The 23,939-nt window shown below is 41.3% G+C and overlaps 1 protein-coding gene across 1 annotated transcript; it reads left to right on the top strand.

Annotated features, from left to right (window-relative positions):
* On the top strand, positions 1–22,934 carry SERINC3 (serine incorporator 3). Its single transcript, XM_042461511.1, has 10 exons — positions 1–144; positions 5,025–5,186; positions 11,072–11,232; positions 12,752–12,831; positions 14,247–14,384; positions 15,880–16,049; positions 16,906–16,996; positions 17,973–18,156; positions 18,727–18,945; positions 22,126–22,934. The coding sequence occupies exons 1-10, from the start codon at positions 106–108 to the stop codon at positions 22,262–22,264; spliced, it is 1,383 nt and encodes a 460-aa protein (XP_042317445.1). The 5' UTR covers positions 1–105; the 3' UTR covers positions 22,265–22,934.
* The last annotated feature ends 1,005 nt before the right edge of the window (positions 22,935–23,939 follow it).

The following is a 23,939-nucleotide window of genomic DNA, read 5'->3' as shown; positions in this document are numbered from 1 at the left end:
CGCGCCAACAACCAGAACAACAAGGAGGCCAGGCGGAAGCGGCGGCGGCGGCGGCGGGGGGGAAGGAGAGTAGGGCCGGAGGAGCGGTGGAGGTGTGTTGCCATCATGGGGGCCGTGCTGGGCGTCTGCTCCCTGGCCAGCTGGGTGAGTGGCGGAGGCGGGGAAGGGGCTGCCTTTGTGAGGTGGAGGCTTCTCCTTTCTCTCCCTCAGAGGAGCCTCAGGGGCCCTTGGGGGGATCTGGGTCGCCCACATCCACCTTGTTGTTGTCGTTGTCGTTGTTTGTGTGACACCCACAGCTAGAAAGGCCACTAAAACAGTTACAAAAAGGAACCGAGTGTTCCCTCTTCGTGTGACGTCACCCGCGCGTGGCCTAATGACGTAATGCGTGCGTCACGTGCCTTCAGGTTTTTCCTGACCTTTGCTCGGCAGGATTGGCTCAGAGGAGGGTTGCCTTTGCGTTCCTCTGAGGCTGAGAGAGTGTGACTCCCCCAGTGGCTTTCCATGGCAGGGCTAGGATTCGAACCCTGATCTCCAGAGTCCCTAGTAGTCCAAGGTTCAAACCACTCTGGCATGCATGGCTCTTCATTGTGGCTCTTTGAATATCAGCCCATGCACAGCGTCTGTGATGTCGGTTGTTGGATTGACTCTCAGTTCTATAAACATTCAAACACTGCCCCCAATATCTAACCTACATTCAGTCTTTCTAAGCCCTTTCTTTTCTACAAACTTCACTGCATACATACGACTTCCACCACCTTGGATTGGAACAGCTGAATCCTCTCTTATATCATGTTATTATCCCGTTTTCCTGAGCCCCAAAATGTAGCTCAGACATTACGTATATCCAAAGTGAAAGTGAAACGACATGAAGGCACACAACAAGAAGATGAGAGAAACAAAAAGGAGGCTGTTTATCTTATATCTCACTTTTAAGCTTCTGGGGGTCATCTGTCTGGTGAATAAATAGAGAAGCCTCTCTGCATGAAATACTCTGCCCACTTTGCCAAGGTGTAGCCCCACCAAACTCAATGAGTCCTCTTTCTTACTAGACATGCTCTGGATTTTGTTGTTCATCTGTCCCAGGGGCGTTGTTTCTCTGGCATAATTCATGATTAATAATTTTCTCCTTAACATTATATTTTGTTTTTTGTTGCTGTTGTGTGCCTTCAGGTCATTTCCGACTTATGGCGACTCTAAGGCGACTGTATCATGGGGTTTTCTTGGCACATTTCTTCAGAAGTTTGCCATTGCCATTCTCTGAGGCTGAGAGATTGTGACTTGCCCAAGGTCACCCAGTGGATTTACATGACTGAGCCTGAATTTGAACCTTGGTTTCCAGAGTCATCGTCCGGTGCTCAAACCACTAGACTGGCTCCCATTGTTCATTCGACGCCCCCCTCCCCCCATTACTGTGAAACAATACATAACATGATGTACTGTATCAGGGTAGGAGCCAGTTTATTTGAAGTGATAACAGATTAACACGAAGCCAGAAATAGGATTTAGATATTGTAATTTTTACTCTTACTGCATACAATTGGCCCTCCGTTTGCACAGATTCTTTATCCGTGATTTGAATACACACACATTATACAGTCAGCCCTCCTTATCCACAGATTTTTTATCCACAGATTCAAGCATCTACGGTTTGAAAATATTCAGAAAAAGTATGAATTCCAGATAGCAAACCTTGATCTTCCATTTTATATAAGGGACACCATTTTATTACACCATTGTATTTAATGGGACTTGAGCATCCATGGATTTTGTTATCCGTGGGGACTCCTGGAACCAAACCTTAGCAGATACCAAGGGCCCGTTCTGCTATATCCTTATCAGCAAAGACTTATTAGGCAAACTTCCACAGTTCTTAGTTCATTCATACGTTCCTATTTATTTATTTATTTATTTACTGTGTATGTTTGTGCTCACGATCCTAATCATTATTTTGGCTTTTAATGTCTTGCCCACTGTTATTGAGAGAAGAATCTAGAATTGTGACTGTTCTCTTTCCTTCATGTTTCTTAGGGTTTGTGGTTTTATCTCTAGGAATGATGTTTTCCTTCAGCCAGGAAGTGGTTGCCGAGTCACTGACATCCTCCTTAGCATTGTAGCTATTTCGTCCAAGTTTATCTTTGACTACTTAATGTAAACAAACTAAATCCTAAATGGCAGCCCATTTGTCTTAACCCTCCTGTTCTAACAGTTAGAGCAATAACCATTATGTTGCTCTGAATATACTTCATAGGCTATTACAACCACATGGCGCGGGGGGGGGGGAGACCCCAGACTGTAGAAAGCTGGGATTATTACAAGTGTTGTAGAGCAATGGCATGTTCTGAAATACGCCACATGTATTTATCTTCTATGGCTCTGAGGCATTTAGGACAAGCAAGTTTAGTTCAGATTAGAAGGCAATGGAAAAAGGCAGTCTCTTTAAATAAAGTAGAAGTGGCATAGCTATTGGAACAAAGAGTACATTCATATTTCTGCTCTTCAGCATTTCAGGAGAACACTTATCATGTCTTGGGCCTGTTAGTATAGCTGCTTGAATGTTTGCAGATTGCTTGTGCCATATTTTTCAGAATCCATCCATTAGTATGGCTTTTCATTAGCCTGACTTCTTTTATAGTAGAGAAAGATATTTGTGTGGTTAGGGACATAATGAAATGAAACTATGGCATCAGTTTGGAAAGCAATTTTCATGTCCATGTTCACATTTACATTTGCTTTTATAATCCACTCTGAAGGGTTTAAAATGAGTGATCCTTTAAAAAAAGTCGATTGCACCTTTATAGTTGTTTGAAGTTACAGTGGATCCTTCCCATCCACAGAGGTGTTTGTCCCCCACGGATAGGGCAAAATGTGGATGATCATGCCCCACGCCATTCAGTGGGCAGCGACGTGTGTATGCCACCATAGAATAATATAGTGGCATTTGAGCCCTGGATGTTCCAGTCCATAGATCACTAGCCTGCCAATATGGCAGGCCCATTGTAGTCACTGCCTAGTGTTTGTGTGTCAAAGTATTTTATTTCCTGGTATTCCAGCATGGATCCATGGAGTATATATACTGTTATGTAAATGCATGTTTATATATTTTTGTGTGTACACATGAATGAAGACCTGAAGCACATGAACAACTCATTCAAAAAGTAAAACACAACAGCTGTACAGTAGAGCCCAATATGATGGTTCCCAAACACTCTCCTAAAATTCCCAAAACATTTTATGGGCTGCTAGAAGTAAGTTTAGTTAAAGTTAAAGATCAAAACACCATCCTGTTGGTATGACTGTCAATTCTGTATCTGTCTGGTTCATTTATGTTCACCTTCCTATGGCGAATAGGCGTTTTTGCCATGTCTGTACACAGTCAAATTAGCATTTTGGTGTTACAAGGTATTTCATCCCTGGTGCAAATCCCTTTCTTCTGCTCTTCCACCATCCAGGGAAACTGACAGATGTCAACCCCGCCCCCCAGCTCCTTGGTTTTCTGATGCTGGCTGGTGGCTGAACCACTTTGGGTTTTCTTGTACGCTTTTTGTGGGTCACCCAGGGGAAGTCCTGTTGTGACATGCTCTTATCTCTAAATCACTGGTTGATGAAAAAACTTTAGACTCGAAGTTTAGGCTTTTCTGCCTCATTGAACTAGAAACAGATTACATTAGTGGACAGAGGTTTGGAAGAGAGGGAATCACCCTAATATCATTGAACTCTGGGGGCGAGGAAACATTGCCCTTCATGCTCCATAAATTGATGTTGGCTATAGTGAAGTAGGTATTTGAACATATTCAAATACATTGCGCCTGTGTTATACAGTACGCCTTATGTGGCTTCCAGAAAGCCGGAAGAAATGGTGCTGCACGCCAGAAAGAGAAATGGTGCACACACCTGCCACCATGCCGCCATGAGCACGAGCCCCATTGGTTTTCATGGGGCTTGAGTTTACGCGGAATTTCCCTTCTGTGGGGTGGGTGGATCTGGAACAGATCCCCCATGTAAGGGAAGGGTCACTACTGTAATGGGTCATAAAAGGCATGTCTAGAAATATAGATTAAAAAATTGACCCCCCTCCAACAAAAACTGAGTTGATTTATCCACAGATCAATGTAAGTACTGTACTTTAAATCACACACACACTCATCCCCTGGTGAAAGACAAGAATTTAATCTGCCCTGGAAGCACTGACTCCATCTAGTCTTTAGTGTGACCACAAACAGTTATGCCTGCTGGGATTTTGTAAATTCTTTGGCATTGTTTTCCTTTGCTTCGTCCTTCATTTACTTTTATTTCCTTCATTACATGCCCCTAAGTTTTACCTTCAACTTATGCATGGGTCCTATCAAAATCTATAATTTTGACTCCAAAACCTGCCCTTGACATATACATGAGGTCGACTTACAGTCGAGTATATACAGTACTTCTTAAACTTCAGAGAGCTAGGAGAGCTAACGTGGCCCTTCAGATGTTTCTGGGCTTCATTGCTTTGTTGTGTCATTATGTTGGAATAAGAGGCCTCCAGGAGCCCCACTTATTTACAGCCCAGTTGAGGTCGTGCGGAATCCCAGTATTTTTTACCATTAGCTATGCTGGTTAAGGCTGATGGATTGGAAGACTAAAAAAACAGCGGCGGGGCTGAAATTGCCTCTCCTTGGTGCAGCATTTTCTGAAGTAATAAAACTGTTTTTCATTTGACCATGCTACAGTTTCTAAGGCAGTTTTTATTGTGTAAAATGGAACATCTTTCCACCATTTCTTCATGTTAAAGTTCAAGAATGATTCATTGTGCTATTTGTTTGCCAATCTGTTTTGAAAATCTGTCAGCCATTAAACAGTTTGTGGTTATGATATTTTTTATGTTCCCATTTTCACTTGCTTCAGGCATGTAAATCTTATTTTTGTTTTGTTTTTTAAAAAACTAAATTTATTTTGAGGATGCGATGATGGTACATGGGATGTTTTTTTTGTATGTATAGGTTAACACTTAAGATACAATCTAATCACTTAACGCCTCTGTTTTACAGATCCCCTGCTTGTGTAGTGGTGCATCATGTTTGCTGTGCCGCTGTTGTCCTAACAGCAGGAATTCTACTGTGACTCGACTTATTTATGCCTTCCTCCTTCTCCTCAGTACTCTTGTTGCTTGTATCATGCTGGCACCAGGAATGGAGAAACAGCTGAAAAAGGTACTGAAAGGTTTTATAGTTCTGTTTGCAGCAGGGCACTGATTTACCAGCTTAATATATTACATACAAAAAAAGACTTTTATGATATTTCTGTTTTCCTTAAAACTAGTGTCAGGGAAGTGGAAAATTGTTTTATTGGGCTCATTTTTTTCTGTGTGAAATCTCAGTATTTTAGTATCTACAGAACTCTCCCTCAGTACTACATTTCACATGAATTAATTTTCTTCCTGTCAGCTTTCTTCATTGTCCAGCTTTCGTAATCATACAGAGAAATCAGAAATATGCTGGTACAGACAATCCTGAATTTAGCATTCAATGATATATCTTTACACTTCAGGATCTTGTTGAGTTCCTTCATAGCTGCTCTTCCAAGTCCTAGTCATCTTCTCATTTCTTAACTTCAGTCACCATTCTGATTAATAACTGAGCCAAGGCATGAAAAATCACAGCTACTGCCAAGCCCTGGATATCCAAGATCTGTGTTTGGTCCAGAAAAATCCCTAAACTGAGCTCTTTGAGAGAAGTGTCACTCCACTAAACATAGAATTAAGCCCCGTTCCAGCTCATCTGAACAGACTAAACCAGTGGTTCTCAATCTTCCTAATGCCACGACCCTTCCATAACATTATTATCGTTGCTACCATCTGAAATATGTGTTTTACAATGGTCTTAGGCGACCCCTGTGAAAAGGTTGTTCGACCTCCAAAGGGGTCGCGACCCACAGGTTGAGAACTGCTGGACTAAATGCATCTTTTCTGTTGTTTTGGATTTGGTAGCCCACATCCAGTCTTATTACAGTGCACCCTTTTGGGGAAATCCATCTGTGGAAAACCCCCACCCACATTAAAAAAAATGCGTGTATCGTGAGCCCCATTGAAATCATGGGGCTCATGCATTGGGCGGCGCTGGTGAGTGCGCGCCATGGGGGCATGCCCCATTAATCTAAATGGGTATAACGCCGGCCGCTTGTCACCCTGTGCGCTCCCTGCGCAGCTTTCATCAGCATATGCCTGAAAACTGCATATAGTGTGTCCACGTATGACGCAGGTGCACTGTACTGTATTCAGGAGATAATTCAGAATTTCTGTACCTGTCGTCTTGAAGTGAGATTGAAAGGAAAAAAAACTGAATATCATTTCTATTTTACTATACTGAATAGCCAGATCCAAATAACCTCCCTTAACAGTTTTTTAGATATATTAATAACATAGGGGACAAGATAGAACCTGAAGGAACTATACGGCAAATACCTTAGGAAGAAACAGACATTGCTACTATCATCTCATTGTTCTTTTAGGAAGATTGAAATGCTTATTATCACCATGACCCCATCATAGCCTGAAAGACAAAGTTAATCCAGTAGGATATGCTGGCCTGTGATATTACTGTAAAACTGTTGAGACATCCAGCAGAACCATGAGGGATGTACTCCCCCGGTCCATTTTCCAGCATAGATCCTCAACCAAGTCTCAAAATAAGCATAAAACTAAACCAAAATGAGATCTAACCCTTTCCCATTCATGTCACGTACTTGACCAGTAAGTGCCTCCTTTTATTAGTAGCTAGGATGGGTATGGATCCAGTATGCATGTAGCTAGCCTTATCTTTCTGAAGAAAATCCTAGTCTACGTCTCAACAGACTGCACAATTGGAAAACATCCAGATTAACGGACAAACAGTTGCCCTAAGGTATACCCTGCAGTAAAGTGTTAATGGTCAGCATCTATAATGGAATTGATATGGAGAGAGTTTATCTGTAAAACGCCTCGTAGATTGGCATAGTGGGCACCAGTCCTTTCAGTGTACCTCTCCTACATGTGGGGTTGCTGGACTGGAAGGTGGGTTTGGTCCTGAAGCCTGTAGTATGCTAATCCAAACTATTCTTGTAAGAACACACTAATGTTTGATTACTTTGGTGGGATACAAACCGCCGCTTTGGCGGCGCTTCCCCCCCCGGCGCCAGTTTGCTCACACGGGAGCCGCAGCAGCCAAACCGCGCGACGCCCCGCGCGGAGCAAAAAGAGCTGCCATTTCAAAGCTTCTTTCTGCGGCCCTCTATGACTCACGAGGCGCCGCAGTGCATTTCGCGATGTCATAGGCGCCGCGACAACGTCTGGACGCTATGCGTCCATAAGTAAAGATGGCGGCGCCCATGGTGAAGGGCGCCGGCGCATCTTGTACGTAATTGTATACGTACGAGGGTTTAGGGGGGTGCGGAAGCACCGCCCCTCGCCTAACCCTAGTATTTAATCAATACGATTATATGGCGGTGTGTATCCCGCTTTGTTACTTACTGCTTCATAAAACCTCCTGTCTACCGGCCCTTACTGTGGAGGAGTCATTCGGTGTGTGGGCGTCAACTCCCAAATAGTGAAGTTGCTTAGTCACTTACCAATGCAAAAAATCTTCAGCCTTTCAATAAATCTATATAGCTGGTAATCGGAAGCTTTGAAAGATATTTTAAAAGTGATGAAGCAAAGTTGACGTTTCAGTTAAAAAAAGAAGCTTAATTCCGTTGTGATTTTCATGTTTGTTACAAGTGCCTTAAAGCTTTGTGCCACACTAAAAGTTGTAATAATGTTGGTATTGGTAATGCAACAGAAAAAAAAAGCAGATACCTGTTGTGTTCATGAACTGGGCTCTAACCAAATGTGTTTAATTATTCGTGGTGTAGGGAGAGCTAGATCCTTATACGGTATTTGCAAAGGTCACAATGTTTATGAATGTGGACTTTGGTATTAAATTTCACTGTTTATGAAAGGTGACTTGTCACCTTTATGAAGACATTAAGGTGTAATTTTTCACTAATTTTTCTTCGTGAATCTATGCAGTTTTTGAAGCCACTTTCGGAATGCAGAACGTATCTGTGAAAATTCTTATTCAGATTGTTTGTTACAGGAAACAACATTTTTTGCATAGGAATATGCTTTTCTGTACAGAAAAATGGTAATCTTTGTAGCTACTGTATATGCTTGTGGATAAGTCGACCTCATGTATAATTCGAGGGCAGTTTGGGGAACAAAATCATGGATTTTGGATATGATCCGTGATAAATTGACGGGCCCAACATTGGGGCATTTTCCAAAAATATCTAAAGGGGGAAACAAAGCACCACGTTCCCTAACGATTCCCTCCTCCCTCCCCTGGACCTCTCGAAGGGTCCAGTCTCAGCATGAAAAAGGGGAAGTAAACCTAGGCTCTCGTCTCTCCCCCCCCCCCACCCATTAACCACCAGGCATTGTCCAAGGCTCTGGCTTGCAAACAGGATATAACCTACCGTATTTTCTGATGTATAAGGTGATGGGGGGTATAAGACAACCCCCACGTCCGCCTGCCAGCAGCATCCCATGGACGCCCTGAGGGAGTCTCATGCCGGCTGGAGGGGTCTTTCTAGAGGCCTGACGGATCCGGGCGGCTGGGCGCGTCGCCTGCCATTTTTTTCAAAGGCGACAGGGAATTGGCTCCAAGCAGGCCCGAGCCAGTAAAAGGGCCGGGGTTCCCTTACTCCCTCTTGCACTGCCCGCACCACCCCGCCAAGTAAAAGAGCTGGCCGCCTTACCCCTCCGCGCTGCCGCCACCGGGATCCTCCGGTCCTCCACGGCTTCAGAAAGTACTCCGGCGGAAGCGCGTGGAGGATCGGAGGATCCCCGGTGGCGGCGGCATGGAGGAGTAAGGGCCGCCCTTTATACTCGGCCCGGCTGGCTCTGAGCCGCTTCCCTGCGTGCTTTGGGAAAAAATGGCGACAAAAGCCCAGACGCCGAGGACCTCTTCTTAGGCCTCGAGAAGGGCCCCCTCCAGCCGGGGTGAGTGCCTGCTGGCTAGGAAGGACCCAGCAAGGACCCCAGAGACAGGAGGTGGGTATGCCATTCGCCTGTCTCTGGGTTTAATTCCGGGCATAGGGCAACTTAAAAAGTTGCCTTATACACAAGAAAATACGGTTCTCTCTCCTCTCTCCCTTTACCACCAAGAATTCCAAGGCCCATGCTTGCAAATGGGGTACAACCCCCCCTCCTTCCCTTTACACCAGGATTTCCAAGGCCCATGGCTTGCAAACTGGGTAAAAACCCTCTCTTCTTCCCTTTACCACTAGGATTCCAAGGCCCATGGCTTGCAAAATGGGTACAACCCCCCCCCTTCCCTTTACACCGAGGTACAAGCCTCTCCATACACACTCTCTCTCTCCCTTGAATCACCAGCTGTTTGTTTAGCTCTGGCTATGAAGGAAGGCTGAGGAATAATAATAATAATAATAAAGAAGAAGAAGAAGATTTATTTACCGTATATACTCAACTATAAGTCAACCGTGTATAGTCGAGGGAGGTTTTGGGGCCAAAATTATTGATTTGATTATGACCCTTGGATAATCGAGGGTAGATTTAAGGACATGCAACAAGGATCTAAATGTGAAGCAAAGGAACAATAGCCAAAAGAACCCACAAAATCTGACAGCCATAACGTTTTTGGCTCACACTAATTGGGATGGAAGAGAGAGAACAGAGGGAGGTCAGTGGTTCGAGACAGATTGCACCCTTGCCTTTCACCAGGGAATGGTTGTCCCTTTTTAATAAGTTAAAGTATAGTATTACATGTACCCGTGAATAGTCACCAGGGTTTTTTGGGCAATTTTTGAACTAAATTTCTAGACTTAGACATGATATATACAGATTATATGCCACCCAATCACTGGGAATCCAGGCGGCTACAACAGAGAGGAAATAACGTTTCCCTGCCCTCAGGCTTACAATCTAAAAAGACACGACCAAAAGGAGAAGGGAAATTGGGGAGGGGAGGGGATCAGATCCACATTCTTCTCTGAGGCCTGGCCAAGGCAATGGACTGGAGGGAGGCGCTTTTTCGTAATCGAGGGCCGAGACAAAGAAGAGACAGGAGAGTGGCGCGGAGACGCAAACAGGGAGGCAAACTCCTCTCTCTCTCCCCCTTGTCTCAGCAGATATTTGTTAGCTTCTGGCTAGGAAGGAAGGTTGAGGGAAAGATAAGAGAGCGTGCGCGGACCTCAAACGGGGACTGTTTAAAGATCCTGCTATGAAGGAACCTGGACACGCTTTTAGGCATTATTAACTTATTGCCCCATATTTGGGCATACATTCTCAACTAGAGTCAGTATATCAGTATTCACTTATTGTGTATTTGGTGTGTAGATCAGTGCCTCTAGCGAGAAGAAAATAATTCCTTTAACCTTAGAAAAGGCATTTGAAGAGAGATGCATTTGAGTGACAAACTGAACAGCATGTTAGAGGAAACTTATGCTTTTGGGCCACCTTCCCCATCTAAAAACGGCCCAGACAATGGACCTCTGCAATTCCCAGGCACAACCTACCAGGGCCCTTTGTAGTCCTGGTGGAAGTTCTAGGTTTGTAGAAGACAACTAGGAGACCTTTTGAAGGCACTAGTAACAAAATGTGCTTCCTGAGGTCACGGACAAATAGTTTGATAAATGCCATGTTGTTTTGCTTCACATTAATGTTCAGATCAACAAGTTAATGATAATTTACTGAATTAAAGGATTTCAGTGATTATACCACTGAATTAATTTCCCAATTTCTAACCATTAAAATTATTGAATTAATTTTCAAACCTAACTTTCCAAGGTCTGGCTCAGATATGGAGATCAACAATATGGGGTAATCTTGTCTTTGACCCTTTTATTACTTTCTGAATTTGGTTGTCTAGTACTGTAATTATTTTTGGAATCTGTTAAAGTTACATGGTCACTTACAATACTGTTGACTTTGATAGAACTAGGATAAAAGAAGTGCACTGTCCCCTGATGCTCTAACCTTGTAAATGATGCAGGGAAAAGATGTGGATGTTGTGTAATCCATATGTCTATCACTAAGCCTTTTTGGATTTATTTCCTCTTTCAGGTGCCTGGCTTTTGTGATGGCATTGTTGACTGTGAAGCTTTGGTTGGATATAGAGCAGTCTATCGAATCAGTTTTGCCATGGCTGTGTTCTTCTGTCTCTTTGCCCTTCTTATGATACAAGTGAAATCAAGTAAAGATCCAAGGGCTGCAGTGCATAATGGGTATGCTAGAAATGATTTCTTCCTTATTCTATCTAGGATATATAAGCCAGGTGTTTGAAAAAAAAATCACAAAAATGGGGAGGAAACTGCTTTCATTTTTAATGATGTGTCTTACGTTGGATATAGATATATCTTCATTTTTCAGACCTTTAATTGCTGTATAAATATGCCCCCATGAGGTGAAATAAAAGAATAACCACTAATTTCAGCTTTAGCTATGTTCAGGATTCATTTTTGCATTAACTATGGAATAATTTCATTCATTTCCATCCCATTGCTTAGAAATTGTGTGGAAAATGAATAGCTTGCTCTGACCCTTAAAGTAATGAATGGCATTTCCTTTTGAAGTTGGATGCAAATTGCTTTTCAAGTCTGTCTTTTAAAAAAGAAAAACATACTTTATTTAATGAGAACTAAATATTATGCTACAAACAAAACCTTTAAAAACCCACTTGCTTGTGAATATCAACTTTGGCTGCAGTTACTATTTGAAGAAAGTCAAGGCAGAAATTACGATGGCTGCTTTACAGTTGAACTTTAAAAAAAAGGTAATGACCAGAGAGGTTTTACATAACTTTAAAGCAGACTATGAAAACACTGAAAAAGTTCGAGATTTTATATACCTTGGCACAATCATTAATCAGTGTGGAGACTGCTGCCAAGAAACCAGAAGAAGACTATGGCTTGGAAGCACAGCTGTGAAGGAACTAGATAAGATTTTAAAGGGTAAAAATATAGTTTCCCCTCCTTTCTCGCAGACTTGAGATCTGCGTTCTTGATTATTCATGGAGGGGCAACCTCCATTATTCTCAGTGGGGTGCCCCCCTATAGCATGCACTCCACATATGCCCCATTCAAGCCGAAAGAGTCCTAGAGAAAACACTCCACTAGGCGTTTGTAGCTCCTCCAATGCAATTCCATAATCAATGTCTGTCAGATGTTGACCACAAAGTTGCACTGGAGGACCTAGAGATTCCTAGAGAGGTTTCTTTCAGGTAAAAACATAGTGTTTTTGTTATTGGTGGTTTTTCCACATTTATGCGGGTCCTGTTCCCCTAATCCCCCAAAATGTGGAGGGACAAATGTATTCAGTTCTAAAAGTACAGTGAGCCACGCCATACATGGACTTCACTTCCGCGGCTTTCAGCGTATGCTGAAGCCGCAGGAGAATCTAATGAATGGCATGCTCACTGCATGCATGCGCCCCATTATTTTCAATGGGGCACAAGCATACATGATTTTCCCCTTATGCGGGGGGGGGGGGGGGAACGGATCCCCCACGTAAGGGAAGGTAGCACTGTAAATCATGGCCTGCCAGTATATGCATAATCACTCAGTTATGTGATAATTTTGAGATAAGTGAGAGTAAGACCACAAGCTAAGGAAGACTACATTCATACATACCATTTTTCATTTATAACTGTTTGACAATCTTCTTAGTACTTAGCTTTGTTAGGTTAAGGGTAATTATAGCATGCAAATAAATACTTATTAGTCTTTTGTTTTGTTTTTGAAACAGATTTTGGTTCTTCAAGATAGCTGCAATTGTTGGCATCATGGTTGGAGCATTTTACATTCCAGAAGGGCCTTTCACAACAGGTAAGGACACATGGATAAGGAAATAAAATCTTTTTATTGTAATTATGTTCACTTGTGTGTGAGTGTTTGAGTTTCCTTTTCAGGGTTTTTTTTAGAAGACATCTAGTTGATGTCATTCTCTTGCTCTGGGGAAAGATGTTGACATTGAATCTCTACTAAAGGTGTAGTCAGATAATCATGCACATATGATAGTGGCTTATAAACTCTTCCTAGAGTAGTCACAGTATGAGCAGCTCACGCCATGATTGCATCTGTGTGGCAAGATCAATTAAACCATGCTGTTGTTGAATTGCATGTTTAATGAGATTGAGGTGAAGTTGTGGTGGCATAGGAACAAAAAGGCCTCATCACATGCCTATATATTACAGATGATCACTCCTCCCCCCCCAAAAAAACTGTTTAAATACTATTGCATGTTGACAATCATTAAGCTTATGGCCAATGTGATGCAGCTGGAGTGTTAGTGTAGGATGGCAGATGGGAATTATGCAGCCCTCCAGATGTGATGCCGCATCTCATGGCAGTTCATCAGTTAACTGCTGGTTGGGGCTTTGGGGATTCGCAGTGCAACAACATCAAGAGGACCACATGATACCAATCCCTGGTCTTGGACCTGAGAAGCCTCCCCTCCCCTCCCCTCTCCTCTCCTCTCCTCTCCTCTCCTTTCCTTTCCTTTCCTTTCCTTTCCTTTCCTTTCCTTTCCTTTCCTTTAAAAAACAAAACAAAATTTGTCTGTGAAACGTAGTGGGTTCCCTGGAGCTAGTCACCATTTGTTAGCCTAACCTAGCTCACAGAATTATGAGAGTAAAGAGGATGGGATGAAGCTACTATATGTCAATTTGGGCTGTTTGATGAAGAATGTGATAATTACATAATAAGTAATAAATTTGTGGCGACATATTCAAAAATAGGAAGTTTATTAAAGCATCTGCTGCAAGGTTGCCCTTTTCTTTTCTTTTGGCAAATGGGCATGCTGTATTCTGGTGTGGCTTTTCTGCTAAAAGGAAATGAAATACAATTCTATATGTTCTGTATAGACTGTTTGAAATCTTTGTTTTTAACTATTACAGCATATAATGTGTGTGTGTGTATGTTATATATTATAGAGTCAAGTATAATCCCTTGTTGACTAAAGCCCAACGTACCTACTCATTTGGAATACACACAAATTGATTTATTTATGAATGTATATATGTATGTATGTTTAAATGGGGGATGGAGGAAATGACAAGAGAAAAATTGTACAGGCAAATGCACATCCATACACGTTTAGTTTGCAGATTAGGACTCAGTGACTTTCCTATTTGTTTTAAATATATTCAGCCAGAGGTGTCAAATTTTAAAGGCTTCTATTTTAACTTTAATTTTAACTTTTAATTTTAATGAAATAAATAAATCTTTCTCATTCTTTCCAGTATTATTTGTATGTGGCACTATTTGCGCATTCTTGTTCATTCTCATCCAGCTGGTGCTGCTTGTTGATTTTGCTCATTCCTGGAATGAATCTTGGGTTGAACGAATGGAAGAGGGAAACTCCAGATGCTGGTATGCAGGTAAGTGGCAGTTATCTGGTGAGTAGCAAAATGGGCAAGAGGCAGAAAGCAAATTATGTGCTGTTCAGCATAAAACTCTTGCTGAAATCTTGCATCAGAAGACATAGTCTTCCAGTGCTGCTGTCCAAAATTCAGCCTTTGAAGATTCACAGTCCCGTCCCCCAACACAACCATTTCTAAGACACTGGAGTGTGGGGTGGTGAGTAATTACATGTTTAGCCCTCTTCCAGTCATAGTACAGTCGGCCCTTCTTATACACGGATTTTTTATACACGGATTCAAGCATGCACGGTTTGAAAATGTTCAAAAAAAGTATAAATTTCAAATATCAAACCTTGATTTTCCATTTTTATAAAGGACATAATTTTTCTGTGTCATTATATTTAATGGAACTTGAGCATACATGGATTTTGTTATCCACGGGGATCTTGGAACCAAACCCCAGCGTATAACAAGGGTCCATTGTATACTGAGACAGATGGCCGCAGAGACTGGTACATAGTCCTTTCTTGATTCTGTCACAGTTCTGTCCCATTGTGCCCTGCAATGCGGAGAGGGTTGGATATGTTATGACTACCTGCCCTGTTCTCTACCCCATTGAAAACGGCCGGGATAGGGGGGCCTGTTAGATCTCAGAGTATGTTTTTAGGGGCACTTTTGGTTAAAAACAACAGTGCAACCACTGTAAATGTGAACTGGGATAATTACAAGGTCATAAGCCAGGCATTGCTGTTGCTGTGTGCCTTCAAGTTGTTTTGATTTTAAGCAATTTTAAGGCACACCTATCATGGCAGTATTTGTTCACAATGGATTTGCCATTACCTTCCCCTGAGTCTGAGAAAGCGTGACTTGCCCATAGTACCCCAGTGGGTTTCCATGACCAAGGAGGGACTTGAACCCTGATCTTCCAGAGTTGTAGTCCAGTACTCAGATCACTGCACTACACTACACTGCAGTCATGAAATTTTAATTACTGAACAGGATCCCATTCTGTTTGATCAGCTGATCAGCAATGGTGACAATCAGTTTATATATAGTAATAGAAATAGGATTGCACAGCAGCTGCAGGTAGCATTGCTGAAACACCACAGTTGCAGGAGGAATTATTCTAGGTGTTATGCAACATGTTGTGATAATCAGAATGAAAGATGTCTTTTCATTTGAATTCTGGCTTTAATATGGAAAAGTTAGAAAGGCAGTTATGTACACTTATATCTCATGATTGGAAAAAGGCAGGATACAAATAAAAGAAAAGAAAGGGGAAAGGGAAGGCGAGCCTGCCCCATGCCATGATGGCTAATGGGCAGGCTCAACAGCAGGCGTGTAGCCTTCTTGGCAGTCACATTGGCCGATGGCTTGCCCTTAGCAAGGGAAGATTGGTCTTCAGTATGGGCCTTGCAATGAACCACAGTCAGTCTTTTGGGCAACAACAATGCATCAGGCAGATTTGTACTAAAGTGAAATGCTGGATGACTCTGATGTGCTTTTTCTTCAGCTCTTCTGTCGTGCACTTGCTTGAACTATGTCCTGTCATTCATTGCCATTGTGCTCTTCTATATCTTCTACACAAAGCCTGAGGGTTGTATCGAGAACAAGTTTTTCATCAGCATTAATATGATTTTGTGCATTGCTGTGTCTATCACATCGATCCTTCCCAAAGTCCAGGTATGAAGATTTCTTCATGGGGTTCTTGTATGGGACATAAGGAGAGAACTGACTCACTCAGGCTTGTAGATGACACAGTGGTTCCCAGCCTTTGGTCCTCCAGATGATTTGGACTTCAGCTCACTTAATTTCCCACTGTTGGCCAAACTGGCTGTGGTTTCTAAGAGCTGACATCCAGAACAAATAGAGGACCAAAGGTTGGGAATCATTGGATGCCTAATTTGTTTAGAAAGGTGTGATATTTATCCTCCAAATACATGAATGGATTACACAGTCTATGGCCTGTTATGGTGAAATAGGCTGTAAACTACTTTTTTCAGTAAGACATTTCTGAAGGATTTAGTACTCATGTAATACACTATTTCACTACCATTGAAATATGAATAGCTGAAATTCAGTACAGTTTTTAACAGAATATGTCTACTAAAGTTGTTAGTGTTCAGATGTAGCATAACAGCGGGTGTTGAAATCATTCGTGGAGGAAGGGCAAGGAACAAAAGAAATCAGTGGATAGATAGCTGTTCTTGTCAATGTGGCTAGACAGAATTATTAAGTGAAAGGGAAGCAGATCTTGGGATCTTAAATTATCCATTTTCTGTTAGTATTAAAATATATAGTATTTAATATTTGTGGTTACAGCATGGATGAAAATACTACTACTTTGCATAAATTCCCTAAGCTGTATTTGTGCCTTTGATCGGGGTTTCGAAATTGCACCTTTTAAACTCAGCACTAAAGTTATAGTGCAACTGAAATATTTCAAGTCAGATGGTTTATAGATGTTAAACCATCAAGGAATTTATGTAGTTCAGATTAAGCCACTTATTCTGCTACCTAAAATTGATTGTCTCAACAGGAACATCAGCCTCATTCTGGCCTTCTCCAGTCTTCTGCAATTACTCTCTACACCATGTACCTCACTTGGTCAGCCATGTCCAATGAGCCTGGTAAGTTTCCCAGATGTGAAAGCTGATATATATTCAAAATGGTAGTTGCAATGGAGATAACTGCTGAAGAATTAAAAATGAGCTTTTAGAATGTTTGGAGGACTAGCACAAGGTATGCTTCACAGAGATTGACAATTCATAGCAAAGTATGAGGCTAGTGTGTACTTCTATAGAAAATTACAAACTCCTTCTAAATTACTGCTGGAGAATGAACTTGAACTAGTTAGCTTGGAAGGACATATTTGTAGAGCAGAGATGGGGAAACTTTGTCTGTGCCCACAGGGTTTCTCATCTTGATGTGAGTTTCTTTTACTTTTTTTCTGTATTCATCACTGTGTGAGACAATATTTTAAAAAATCTTCTGGCTTAAAAATACTGCATAAAACTGGTCTGTGCTTTGCAGATCAGCAAGCTGTTGCACTTAGCCTTTTCCCTGAGTAGGCTATATTTGAGTCATTTCTTGTTTATCTTGACATTAAGGTGATCCTATCACAGGCTTTTTTTCTTTTTGGCCTGTGGTTTGCCATTGCCCTCCTCTGAGGCTGAGAGAATGTGACTTTCCCAAGATCACCCGGTAGGTTTCCATGGCTGAGTGGTGATTGGAACCGTGGTCTCCAGAGTTATTGTCCAGTGCTCAAACAACCACACTATGCTGGTTCTCTAACACAAATTGTAATGCTTTGTATGCTTGGTGGGGAAAATTTCAGAGTGGTAAGAATTGCAGTCTTGCCCCACCCACCTTGCTTTGGCCTGATTTACTTTATTTCCCCCCCTTAGCACTACAGTATATCCTTCTGCGGTCCTCCTCAAATGAGAATTTGGTCCCTAGCTCAAAAAGAGTTTTTCTTCTGTGTTATTAGAGGGCCTTTGCTATAGCAAACATAGTGATCCTTAAAATATTTCTAGATAACAAGCTCTCTTGATACTTAGTGAGAGATACTTTTGTTATATATGTTTTCTGGAATTTATTTTCCAGATCGCCACTGTAATCCAAGTCTTCTGAACATCATCAGCCAAATAGCTGCACCTACTTCCCTTCCAGTGAATGCCACTGCTATACCTGTCATTCCGACATCTGCACCACTAAAAAGCCCACAGTGGTGGGATGCACAGAGCATTGTTGGGCTCATTATCTTTGTACTTTGTCTCCTGTATTCCAGGTAAGACCCAAGATTCATATTTACTAAACTGCAAGGAACTAACCCTTTTATTGTGGCTTGGAAAATGGTATCATAAATTTATGTGTATTAAATAGATTGAAGGTTGAAGTCAGAGTAAGCAATTGTGCCAGGACTAAGGCCCAATTTTCTGTCCCTGGGATTCAACAGGACCCACATGGACTGCTAGAAGTGTCTCTCCCCCCCCCCCACCCCAAATGCAGAGAACACCTGAGAAAGTGGCCACAAGACCTGCAGCCTATTCAAAAAGCAAAAACTCTGCTCTGACGTTTTCCAACAAGTGCAAAGAGCACTCTCCTTGGCCCAGAAAAGAGTGGTTCAGGGAGTCTGGAGGAAGTGAGGGCTGTAGAAACAACCTTGTGGATCAGCGTACTCTCCTGCCAAGCAGCTTATATGACCAAGACTAGTTGAGCATGCTGCACTGTGCTCATTCAGAAAAATGGAGGGTTAGTGTGTTCTTGAATCTTAATCAAGCTAAACAACTGTATGGTTAATTACAACCTTGCTGTTCATTAAGCTGACATTGTGAAATCTCTTTTGACTGTTTTGCAGCATCCGATCTTCTAACAACAGTCAAGTAAACAAGTTGACCCTGTCTGCAAGTGACAGTGTCATTCTGGATGACACTACAGGTGGTGATGTAGAAGATGGCGAACCTCGGCGGGTCTTGGACAATGAGAAAGATGGCGTCCAGTACAGCTATAGCTTCTTCCACCTCATGCTGTTTCTTGCCTCCCTTTATATCATGATGACTCTTACCAATTGGTACAGGTAAGAATGCTGCAGTGGGGATTTCAAGTGGAGATTCTTGTCTTGTCACCAGTGTGGTGTTCTTTGGCATCATTAACTTATGGTGGAAGTGTGTGTCATACTAAGTTCTTTTTTAAGTTTACCCTATTGAAAAAATTAAGGAACTTAAGAAAATGCTTTATGAGGCCTATATAACTATGAGCAACTGTGGCCCTCCATGTTTTTGGACTGCAGCTCCCATCAGTTCCGGCATAGCCAGTGATGGAGGATGATGGAATTTTCAGCACAGCATCCAGAGGGCCACAGTTGTCTTCCCCAATCTAAACTGACAACTAATGGCTCTGTTGGGGTCTAGACAAGCATCCTTCTCAGCCCTATCTAGAGAAACAAAGGAAGTTGTCTCTGGCCCTTTTGTATTACTGAAGATTATTAATATTGCTGTTTTTTTTCTAAATATGCAAACTGCTTCACATATGTGCTAAGGAAGGGCAGTATTTTTCCCATTTTGACTGGTATGCTGAGTTCCCAAGTTGAATTGGAATTGCTTCTATTTATATATCAGAATTATAATTTTTGTCTCAGCTAGGAAATCTAGTGTGGTTGAGATAATTATCAGATTGTCATGACAGTCCTTATATATCTAGTGGTTCATGTTGATGATCTGTGTAGTTGGAGTGAAAAAGGAGAGTCTCACACATAACCAAAGCAACTTTTGAATAAAAGCTAGTGGCATAGTCAATACTTCAGCAGGCGCAATATACTTCTTGATTATTTGACAATGCCATGATGATGATGATGATAATTTGTATCCTGCCTCTTCCTGTATTGGATTGAAGCGGGCAACAACAAATATAAGAACAATAAAAATAGAACACAACAAACCACAAGTAAAAACATAGCAAAACATATAAAATCCAATTCCCTATCTCCCTCCCACCTTAAAATACCATTAAAAACGATGATATGTTTTAGCACAACTCCTGAAAAGTTTCCATTTAATCCTTGGAGTGAAGTGACTTACAAGTTGAATCTCTTTCCCTGCAAACCACTTTTGATAACAAGTTCAGAGTTACAGAAGTCCCTTAAGCCTATTAGTTCTGTATTCATACTCTCCATGGCATTTTTCCTTTTCCCCATGGCTCAAATGAGGAGTGTCTTTCTTGCCTTGATCCTTGCTTCTAGTCCATTCTGTAGCTCACTAGCCTGGCTTTTTTTTAGAACTTTAGAACAAATTTAGGGAATTTGGTCCCCTCCCCTTCAGTGAATAATAGATCTATGACATTGCAATAATTTGCCAAATTTTATTTAGTTAAATATATTATGGATTTTCAAAGTAATGCTATAGAGCTGTGGTGGAATCATGCCGTTCTCCAGAAGTTGTTGGACTGCAACTCCTAGAACTGTCAGTTGGCTAGGACTGAGGGGTATTGCAATCAGTATCTGTGGGCTGCATGATTCCCACTCCTGCTGTCGAAAAGTAAAGGATTTGTGTTAGTATATGACTTTGGTTTGGGTGTTTTCTGTTAAGCTTGATGAGCTGCAGACAGAGGTTCCTTTGAGGTTTTATATATACTGTATAAGACTATTTAAAAATATAGCTGTGTTACTCTGTAGAATCAGTATGTGGAGATCTTGTAGCACCTTTGTTACTAACTGAAAGACAGAAGTTGGCAGCATGAGCTTTTGTAGACTAAAGTTTATTTCTTCAGATGTGTAAGACTATGTAATTGCCACAACCAAGCCACATATCAAGGGCAAAATATTCCCACTTTGGAGATACCCGAATGACACTGGAATCTCTGAGGCAAAGTAACCTCACTGCAAAACTTGATCTGTTTCAGAAAGGTTTTTAAAAATAATTGTTAGATACACTTCAGGATTTCTCTACAGCTGTTAAAATGCCTTCTATAAGGTGGTTTCATTCTGTGATCAACAGAAAATGATTTTACATGAACTCCACTTTTTCATCTAACACACCATTTTTGAGTGGTGTGTTGGGTGTCATAGCCTGAAGGAGTGCCACGAACCCCTGGCCACAGGCATCACTCCATGTGCTCATTATGAGCATAGCCATTCTTATCTCTGCCCAGTTGTACTGCTGACTTTTTTATTTAAAGAAACAATTCATGAGTGGTACCACTCTGAGGAATACTTGTGAGTAGTTTTCTTTTTTAAACAAGTCAGTATTGGACTGAACTAGGCAGAGACAAAAATGCACAAGGTAGAACTGAATTGATTGAAGGCTGTAGCTAGTTTGGTGATTCCTGCAGGGCAGCCTGAAGGGAGGCTGTCTCCAGCCTTTTTTCTCCTTTGTAAGTGAACTGATCTGGTCTTTTAAAAAAAAGTTGCCAAGTGCAGCATAAACCTCCAGCAATTATTTATCTCAAATGTGGCAGGTATCATCTTGTCAGAAGGAGTTCTTGTGCCTGTCAGTTTCATCCAGTTCAGTTTTAAAAAAAGTATTAGTTTTGTTTCTCCCCCATTCCCATTATAGATTATAGGGGAGACATTTGAACTTTCAAAAGACAAAGCAAGCCTTTGCCTCAGACTAGCGGTAAAGTCCTAGGTCTTTCCAAATTAAAGACATAGGCTGAGATCCTGCAGCAGAAATGTTACCATTCTCTTGTGGCTATGCTCCATTTCTCAGTCTGACCCTTGAATCCCACCTTAAAATCTAACCAGCTGCAGAGAGATGGAATTCTGAAGCTGCTGTGTGGGACAGTGAAGGATGACACACGCAGCCCTCCTGTCACTGAGTAGTGTTTTGCTGACCAGAAAGGACCTTTGTGGGCTTCCATCACAAGTCATTGGTGTACTTGCATTCACTGGTGAGACAACTGGATGCATCATCCTTTAGTGCCTTGTTCTCACCAGTGCTGCAAAACACCATGCCAATTTTAAGGTGAGTTGGGGACAGTTACAATTGTTACAGTGGTACCATGATTGTAAATATAAATAGGAAACAATTAAGAGGATAACAGTCCAAGTAATGACATCATAAGTAACAGAATGCCACCAAAGTTTCCAAGGAGATTTTTTTTTCTATGTAGAGCCCTAGTGCCATGCAAATAATAACCCCAAAATGAACAACTTGACTTCATTTTACTTTTTCATGGACTGTTCAAAAAACAAAACTGGCAAATTTTTAATGAGGTATCCAGCTATACCTTCATGCACTGACTACTTTTATTCATTATGCAGTCCCGATGCTGAAACGAAAACTCTGACAAGTAAATGGCCAGCTGTCTGGGTGAAGATCTCTTCAAGTTGGGTCTGCCTCCTCCTTTACTTCTGGACCTTAGTGGTACCTCTTGTCCTAACCAATCGGGACTTCAATTAAATGACAACTTCCCTGAAAGCATGGAAACATGACGTTACGCTCTGCTGAAAGCCAAATGTTCTGTATTGCTTCTTGGAGCTAAGGCTCCAGCTGTGTCTCCTGCAACATACAGATGAATAGAAAGCTGCTAACTTTTATCATGCTTGATGCAAGATCTAAAATGTGTACATCTTGATATGTTTAATTCAAAGCTAGCCTTTGTTATTAATCTATTACAGCTTTGCTGTTTGGAGTTTTGTAAATGCCTATACTGTAGTGTAAACATCACAAAGATATTATTGGAAGAAAGCTTAACTGAGCTAAAAGTAATATATTTTAAAGTTCTAATGCTTCAATATATGGAAGTGAAAGACATACTGCAAGTGTACATTCCGCTTCAGGAAGTGTGTCCAATAGTGTTCTTTTTAATGGGTGGAATTTGCTTTTCTCAACAGAGAACAGTGTGTTCAATGTTGTAAGTTAGAATTAGGAATTTTAGATCACTGTAGGAAATTGTCCTATTTGCCAGTTAATTTCATTGTATTCAGTATACTTTAAAGAACAAATTACTGAAATGTAGAGTTTACTGAAGTGCTGTTTTCTAATATGACCAATGTCTGTAGCCAGTGCAACAGCTTGTTCATTTTGACATTTAATTATTTGCACTATAAACATGTTTGATTAAAGGTAAGTGTTCAGTATAGTTTTTCTTTAAACAGCTCTGCACCTGATATTCAACTGTGTCCTTGCCTTCTACCCTTGAGTACTACTTATGTTTTGTCAAGCTCTAGCAGGTGAATATGTTAACCGATATGCACCTCTATGCTGAATTATGTGCCTTCTTTTAGCTGGAACTACATGATGGCTTATTTTAAAATATAAACTTATTTTGGTAGTTGTCAGCTACCCTTTCCTGCATTTATGTCAACTTACCGGTTCCCTCCTTAATGTGATGTCTTAAATCACACTTAATGAAATATTTTCACCAGAGTCACATTAGGATCATGTGAGGGTGTGTGTTTTCAGGTATTGAGGAAAGGGGTATTTGATAACTCATCCCACAATGTTATTTCCTCCCATGGGAAGGCAGCTTTCAGGCCTGATGTGTATTCCCTTCCATTTAGTGGTTGTAGGAGGATAGGAGGTGCCTAGGAAGTATTTGGCTGCAAATTTGCAGCTGACAGATGACAACTGATATGCTGTCCTGGATCTCCAGCAACTACAAACATATGCCAGCCCTCTGAAACTGCCAATTGGCAGGGGGTGGGAAGGGCCAAACCCAACTCTGCAGGTCAACCATTGCCCATATAATATAGGATTACATCTTTTGAACATAAACTTTATGAAATGCAGGAGTATCAAGTGTTCCTTTCAAATCACTAGAGGCTTTTAAAGTAAATTTTTTTAATCCAGACATGCATAAAGTTACACTTAAGACTAACCATTTTATAAAGTGCAATAGAAAAATAAATTTTCAAAGGGTGTATGGCTCAACCAAACATCTGAATTCTACAAAAGGCAAAACAAATTCATATGGAACAATTACTGAGCAACGTGTTGACTGAACGGTAGAAACAAAGCACCATGACCACTTCTGGAAAAACTTTAGGCTTTCAAATGCTTGTCCAGCCCATAGTACAAATTCAAGTATTTTATTTATATAGTAGTCATGTTTATATTTCCTATGTAGATACAC

The sequence above is a fragment of the Sceloporus undulatus genome, chromosome 4, assembly GCF_019175285.1.
Source record: "Sceloporus undulatus isolate JIND9_A2432 ecotype Alabama chromosome 4, SceUnd_v1.1, whole genome shotgun sequence".
Taxonomy (NCBI): domain Eukaryota; kingdom Metazoa; phylum Chordata; class Lepidosauria; order Squamata; family Phrynosomatidae; genus Sceloporus; species Sceloporus undulatus.
This window is presented reverse-complemented; position numbering and strand designations above follow the sequence as displayed.